Source organism: Monoraphidium neglectum, assembly GCF_000611645.1.
Source record: "Monoraphidium neglectum strain SAG 48.87 unplaced genomic scaffold scaffold03154, whole genome shotgun sequence".
Taxonomy (NCBI): Eukaryota; Viridiplantae; Chlorophyta; class Chlorophyceae; order Sphaeropleales; family Selenastraceae; genus Monoraphidium; species Monoraphidium neglectum.
Genome location: NW_014010474.1, coordinates 1 through 7,074, shown reverse-complemented (window position 1 = coordinate 7,074; position 7,074 = coordinate 1). Strand labels below are relative to the sequence as shown.

At 64.6% G+C, this 7,074-nt stretch overlaps 2 protein-coding genes across 2 annotated transcripts; both read right to left on the bottom strand.

Annotated features, from left to right (window-relative positions):
• Positions 1-18: 18 nt before the first annotated feature.
• MNEG_12267 (hypothetical protein) lies at positions 19-1,392 on the bottom strand (the record flags this gene model as incomplete). Its single annotated transcript, XM_014039262.1, has 1 exon — positions 19-1,392. A coding segment is annotated over one exon (1,374 nt), but the record flags the coding sequence as incomplete, so codon positions are not given.
• A 2,260-nt stretch (positions 1,393-3,652) lies between these two features.
• On the bottom strand, positions 3,653-5,483 carry MNEG_12266 (hypothetical protein; the record flags this gene model as incomplete). Its single annotated transcript, XM_014039261.1, has 4 exons — positions 3,653-4,000; positions 4,305-4,406; positions 4,762-4,991; positions 5,435-5,483. The coding sequence occupies 4 exons, from the start codon at positions 5,481-5,483 to the stop codon at positions 3,653-3,655; spliced, it is 729 nt and encodes a 242-aa protein (XP_013894715.1).
• Positions 5,484-7,074: the final 1,591 nt, after the last annotated feature.

The following is a 7,074-nucleotide window of genomic DNA, read 5'->3' as shown; positions in this document are numbered from 1 at the left end:
CGCCCCCAGCCCGGCCACGCCGGCCGCGGCGGGCGCGGCCACGCCGCGGTCCCCGCCGTCGACGGTCAGGCCTTGAGCGCCGCCGTCCTCTGAGGGGTCGGCCCCCAGCTGGCCGTCCTCGAACGCCGAGACGAACGTGCCGGCCGGCAGCACGGTGCGCGCCGCGTCGGCAAGGCGGACGGCAAACAGCAGCCGGCCGTCCTCGTTGAGGAGCTCCCCGCCCTCCAGATCGCAGAGATCTTTTGGCTCCTCGACTTCCCCAATCGTCTCCTCGGGCCGCGCCGCCGCCGCCGCCGCCGCCGGCGGCGACGTGCCGTTGCCGGCAGTGGCGTTGGGCGCCGCTGCTGCGCGGGCAAGGGCGGGGGAGGGGCCCTCTGCTGGCTCTCCTGCATCGATTACCTCAAAACCAGACGCCTCCTGGCCGCCGCGGGCGCCCGCAGCGCCCCCAGGCGTGGCCGTGCCGTTCGCCCCCGGGGAAGAAACCACGGTGGCATTGCTGCTGCCAGGGATAGGGCCCCGGGCAGCTTCCAAGACGACGGCAGCTTCCTTTGCGGGGGTCGCGGCGCCCGCCGCTGGCTGCTGCGGCGACGGGGGCGGCTGGGCGGCGGCTGCCTTGGACCGCACGAAGAGCTTGCGCAGGTTGAGGAGGCCGGTCGGCAGCAGCGACGGGCGCCACCGCTGCTGCGACGCTTTGGGGAGCAGCTGCCGAGCGGCGGGCAGCGCTTGCGCCACCGCCGCCGCCGGCGTTGGCGCCGACGCCGGCGGGGCCGCCGTCTGCGGGTCCTGGGCGGGCGCAGGCTGCAACTCGGGCGTGTCGATGGCCCCCCGCTGCGCTGGCTGGAGGTTCGCTGCGTTTGGCTGCTGCTGCTGCTGCTGCTGCTGCTGCTGCTGCTGCTGCTGCTGCTGCTGCTGCTGCTGCTGCTGCTGCTGCTGCTGGCCTGCCTGCGGCTGCTGCGGCTCCAGCTGCGGCTGCTGCGGCTCCGGCTGCGGCTCTGCCAGCGGCTGCACAGCTGGCTGCTCCCCGAGTGTAGGCGGCTCTTGCGGCACCCCCAGCTCCTCTGCAGCTGCCGGCGCACTCGACGCCCCCTGCCCCGCCGCACCCTGCTCGTCCGCCGGCAGGTTCTGCACTTGCTGCTCCTCCAATTGGTGCAGGCCCTGCTGCTGTCCCGCCTGCTGGTCAGCCTCCTGTGTGTCGTCCCCCGCCGGCGCCGGCAGCAGCACCCTGGGCAGCCTCGGCTTCGGCTGCGGCCCTAGCGGCTCTGCCCCTTGCTGCGAGGCAGCCGCGGGCCCCGCCGGCGCCGCATCTGCACCAAGGCTGCTGGCGGCGGCTTGCTGGGGGGCACCACGGCGGCCGCTCAGCAGCTGCGGGCGCGGGGCGGGAGGGGATGACATGAGGGAATCTAGGAAAAGTGGCGGGGCCTCGAGGTGGGCGGGGCCGCTTCCTTGCAGGAGCCGGGCGGCAGCTAACAGCGGAGCGCCATCATGAGCGGTCAACATATCCACAATCACCAAAGCCAGCCTGTCAACCGAGGCAAAACCCACCTGCCAGAAGCTCAGGCGGGCCTGAGGTGCTGCAGCTGCTGCACCTGCGTGCAGGAGTAGCGCGTGCGCGCCTGTCACGACGGCACCCGTGCGCGGTGGTCGCAAAAATATACTGCAAACCCAAGCATTCGTTTTCATCCGCTGGATACGTCGATGAGCGCGCCAATGACGTTCTACGGCTGCCCTACCGTGGATGCCCTGCAGAGCCACGAGCGTAACAAGTAGACTTGTCAAGATACTTGATTTCCTCATCACGCCATCCAGAGGCTCTGTCTCCCACGCGTAGAGACGCCGAACGACAGCGCTGTCACTGGTGCTGCTATAGTTATGGCTGTGTTACGTTAACACATGTATTGATTGTGAACACATTAAACAGATCCCAGTCTCGCAGCACAGCTCCTCAGCAGCTTCTCAACTACCGGGCTGTGCAGATTTCTATTGCATGTGTCGCGGCGCAGCGCAACGGTAGACTGCGCGTTGTATATCAGTTTTGGTAAGATAGCCCATGTATAGGTTCGATGGCCTGACGGGGCCCGTCCCACGCCTCCGTCGCTACCCGCTGCCTGTACCGTACGCATGCACTGCTGTCAAGCTGCTGATCCACAACTGCGCAGGCAACGCCATGTACGCGCAGGCAAAAGGCGCACATAGCATGCACCCAAGCCTGAAACGTGATAAACAATCACACTTGCAGGTGTTGGAACTAGGTTGTGGGCTCGTGTAACCGGGGCCACGCTTGTCTCTGCAATGCTGCACACCCTGGTGTGGCCCCTCCGAACGACAGCCGACATGTGTAAAGTAGAGGCAATGTGGCTATGGCATGATGCAAGTGATGTGTGATGTACAGATGTTAAATTTCATCGGAAGACCCAACAGATACGTCATGAAGGTACAACACAAGTCACAAGGTCTGTGCATTGGCATGATATGTCGGTGTATTGCCAGCAGGTGCCTAAGATGAGCGCGCAGGGCAGGCCGGGCTGTGACGTGTGTGTGCGCGCAAGGGCGCGGAAGCAGGGGTGGCTTGTTGCGCGTATGCGTGCTGTACAGGTGGGAGGTGGTGAGGTGAGGAGCAAGCTGCAGCAATGAGAGTGTCGCCTTGTGCAGCGCGTTTGTTGTGAGTCGGCCGTGCCCAGAAAACAGAGTACTAGAATCCGTTGGAAATGACATGTCAACATGGGAGTAGATTTTTGTATTCAAAACAACAGATAGACAGACACCACTGCAAAATAAACCCCGACAATGTGTGGTGAGCCTCAACTAATTGCAGGGATGAATTCAAAGACGTCCTCCTAGTACTGACAAAATTGGCAGTGAGCTTTGAGGTATGAAGCTCAAATTGAAACCATCCTGAATTGGTTTTTTCGAGCCACCAGACCTCCCCTCCAGCTACCCAGCAAAAAGGCAGCTGTCCTGTCAACGCTATGCCACTGCCAAGCAAAAAGACAACAGCCAGCTATCGAATCCGAATCCGGATTTGGAGTGAGGGTGCGTGTGTGATGATGAGGCACGCGCCGCATATGCAGGGAGATGTTTTGCGGCTTTGTGCTGCAGACCAACTCTTTTCCAAACGGCCTGAGATTCTTGTCAGATTCTTGTCATGTTCAGCATCCACACGCGAGCCTGTCCTTGCTACAAGATCTGCATCAGAGGTATTCACTGTGGTAATAACGTTTACAAGACAAAACAGCGGCGTGGTTATCTACAATCATTACAAAAAAATAAACACCTGCACCCTAGCGAGTATAGTAGGTCGTATGAACAGCATGTACTTCCGACGAGTCCTCTGTTGTGTTGTGGCACGGCCATGCACAAAATTGCAGCCGCCTGTCTTGGGAGCTGCGGAGTACATGAACGCTGCGCTCGGCGCAAGAGCAGAAAAAACACTTGCTTGGTGAATGGGTAGATCTGGAAGCCTGCCAACAGTTCCTTCACGCTCGTGGGTGCATGGCAAACAGTGCGGACTGAGTTCAGGCGCATTGCCTCGTGGCGTTGTCAGGTCTTTTGGGGTGAAAAAATCCCTTGCTGCCGTGCGTGCCACCTCGTACCAGCCCGATGCCTGACAAACCCACCCGCCGCTGGGGTCGACTCCCCACGCTGCCTGCGCCGCTCAGCCAAGGAACGACGGCAGCTGGAAGACGCTGCCCCGCGCCTGCGAGAATGGCGCCGGCGCGCCCACCGAGACGGGCAGCAGGTTGAGCTTCCAGCCCACGAGGTTGATCGCGGGCACGCCGAGCTCCACGATGTGCAGCAGCGCCTCCCAAGCCTCGGGCGTCAGGCCGGCCACGAGGTTGAGGGTGTTCACGAGGAGGTCGGGGTTGAGGGCGGCAATGGAGGGGATCAGCCTCTTCAGGACGTTCACGTCGAGCTTGCTGAGGTAAGGCGCGATCGCGACGATGATCTTGGGGTTGATCTTGGCGGCGACCTCGATCAGCCGGGCGACGATCGCGGTGTCCAGCTGTGGTGTTGTCGCGAGGGGGGGGGGACGTTCATGAGAATTCGATACAGACGGGGACAAGTGGGAGGCGCGCAGGTTGGTGAAAGCGCTGCATTCCTGCTGGTAGGTAGGCAGCAGCAGCACCTGGCTTCTGCACCCTCCGATGGAGGGCGCTCCTCGAGTGGCGCATCATCCGCAGCCGGCCGCACCCTGCGCCGCTCCACTCTGCGCCGCCCCTTCCCACGCTTTTCGATGTCATTCGTGGGAACGGCCCTCACCCGCCCACCAGAAACCCCCCAAAACCTATCCAATGCAAAGCACGCACATCCTTGAGGGCGGGGAGCAGGGCTTGGATGATCTTCCCCACTTCAGCCGGGTCCGCCTTGCCGACATACGGCAGCAGGATCTCAACCCAGGTCACATTGATCTGCAAGGGACGCCGCGAGAGGAGGTCCACAGGGAAGGGGGGGGGGAGGGAGGGGCGGTGTGAGTGGGTGAGCACAAGGCCGGGGCCGAGCACTGCGCGCGAGGGGAGCGAGCGAAGCAGGGGCGTGCCGCCTGTTGGCGCTGCGGCGGCCCGCGAGCCCGCTCCTGCATGTCGCAAAGAGCGCGTGCGCCTGCGGCAGCCGGCGCGCTGTCCAGTGGTGAAGCCGCCGCCGCGAGTGCGCAGCTATGAACATCCTTTGTACGGCACCCACACGTCGCGTCACGGGTCGGCGCGCGCGACGCTCACGCACGCCTGCGCAGGCCGCGGCGCCCCGGCGCGCCACGGCAAGGCGCACCTTGGGGGTCAGCTTGCCAATCTCGGCGAGGAGGGGGGCCGGGATCTTGGAGAGCAGCGGGAGCAGCGGGGTGATCGCGTTGATGTCGAAGCCGGTCACGTCCGTCGGCACCTCCGACAGGGTGCCAAAGTCGGAGCCGGTGTCGGCGGCGGCCGCGGGGGACGCAGCGGGGGCAGCCTTCGGGGCGGCCTTTGGGGCGGCCTTGGGGGCGGCCGCCTGCGCATGCGCGCCTGGGAAGGCAGGCGCGGGGCGTCGGGCGACGCGGGGGCAGGGAGCGGCGGGGTGGATCATGGGAGTTGGGCGGGGTGATGGTCTAAGCAAGCTCTCGCACGTTTGGACTCTGGCTGCAGCAAACAGAGGCAGCAGTGAAATTTGGGCGCGCTGTACATCCAGGATTTGCTGTGCGCCTTTCGCGGTGTGGCCGTGCAGGTGCCCAACCCTCGCCAGCACGGCGGGCGAGCTCTGGGGGTCCGCTGTGCGCGGCGCTGCCATGGCTAGCGGCGGATGCTATCGAGAGGTACGCGTCTGGCAACCCTCCCGGTTGTCATCAACGTGTATTATTTATGTTTTCGTCGGGCAATGGGGCCCTGAGGAGGCCCGCGCGAGCCTGTCACTAGACCCGGCTAACCCACTCCCCGCTGAAAACACGGCCGTTGTAGCCATGGCAGCTCACCCGCAAGCATAGCCAGCAAGACTCCAGCCAAAATCACGGACCGCGCCATGGCTAGCGGTGCAAACCGGGTGGGCCGAGGCGTCGGGGGCAGGCAGGAAGCTGGTGTGCGGTGATGGCTATGTATAGAGTCTGTGGCGCAATGTATCAGATTTTGGACGTTTACAGGAGGGCTTGGGCAGGCAGGTGTTCCGTTTGCTGCAACGGGTCACTGGCACTGGGTGTTGCACACTTGGATGGGCTGGGTGAGACGGACTCTGGAGACGATTTTGAGCACTAAAGGAAATTCTCTAGATTTATTTTGCAGCTTACGATCGACTTCTGAGCCAGAGCGTGCTGTTGAAACTTTTCAGTGTGGAGGGGTGTGTGCACCACCGGCCCCCCCACAGCACTATACCTAGGGAAATTGCGTCGCCAAGCACCAAGCAATATATTCGATTGTCTGTCATCTAGATTCTTCCACGTTCGGTATCCTTGGCCAACGTACTGTTTAGGGCGCTCGAACGCAGGCTCAACGCCTGCAGAGGGCACCCTCACTGGGCCCCAGGACTCGCTGATTGCTTGCGATTTGTCATAGCAGGTTTGAGCTGGAACTACAGGCTCCCACGATCTTTGCCACCGCGCCTCACCGTATGTGTCAGTGCGGTCCGCCCGGAGCAGATGCAGGTGGCACAAGCAAACATCGAACCCATCAAGGTGCGGGCGAGCTTGTCATCTGGGCTGCGGCTGCAGCGCAGGGCGGGTGCGGCGGAGGAGGGGGGGTGCGTCGGATCACATTGCCAACACCGCTGCGTCTCCAGTTGCGATTGCACAGAGCTGCACACAGCGCGTGTCGTAGGCCTGCCCCAACTGCACAAATCCTGCCGGCCTCATGGCGTGCCCGCGCCTGTCCCTGCGCGCCTACGCAGGACCCCCAACGCTGCCTGCTGCTTAGTGAACAGCAGCAGCAGCAGCAGCAGCAGCAGCAGCAGCATGGTGCGTCAGACGTGGTGCGCGGAGCGGCATCTGCAGCCGCAGCCGCGGCGCACGCAGACTTTCTGGACGAGCGCCTGGGGCGCTTCATCGAAAGCCTGCGCCACCTCGACGCCGGCGCCTTCCTCCCCCCCTCGCCCGCACACTCCGACTGCGGCGGCGGCGGCGGCGGCGCGGGCTGCGACGCGAGCACGGTCAGCATCTCTCCCAGCGACTCGGCGAGCTGCTGCTACCGCGCGCAACGGCCGGCGACATCGCTTGCCCGCGCCGCCGCGGAGGACGATTGGGTCGATGATGAGGACGAGAATGAGGGCGGGCCCGACGCGGGGGCCTGGATAACCGGCCTATGCGCCGACGGCGGCGGCCCCGCCGACGCAGCTCGCCCTGCGCCGGACTCGCAATCGGCGCTGGAGCGCACGCTTGCCCGCCAGCTGCGCCAGCTGCAGCTGGCGCGCAAGGCAGCCATGGCGGCCGCGGCCGACGCCGAGCGGGGCGCCGGCGCGCGCCGCCCCGCGCCCGGCAGCCTTGAGGCCGGCGCGGTCGGCGCAGGGTGGGACGCGCTGCTGCACTGCTCCCCAAGCAGCGCCGCAAGCTGCTCAAACCCCCGGCCCGACGCCGCCGCCTGCGGCATACGCCCGACCGCGCTGCACTTCGGCGGCACCCCTCCCAGC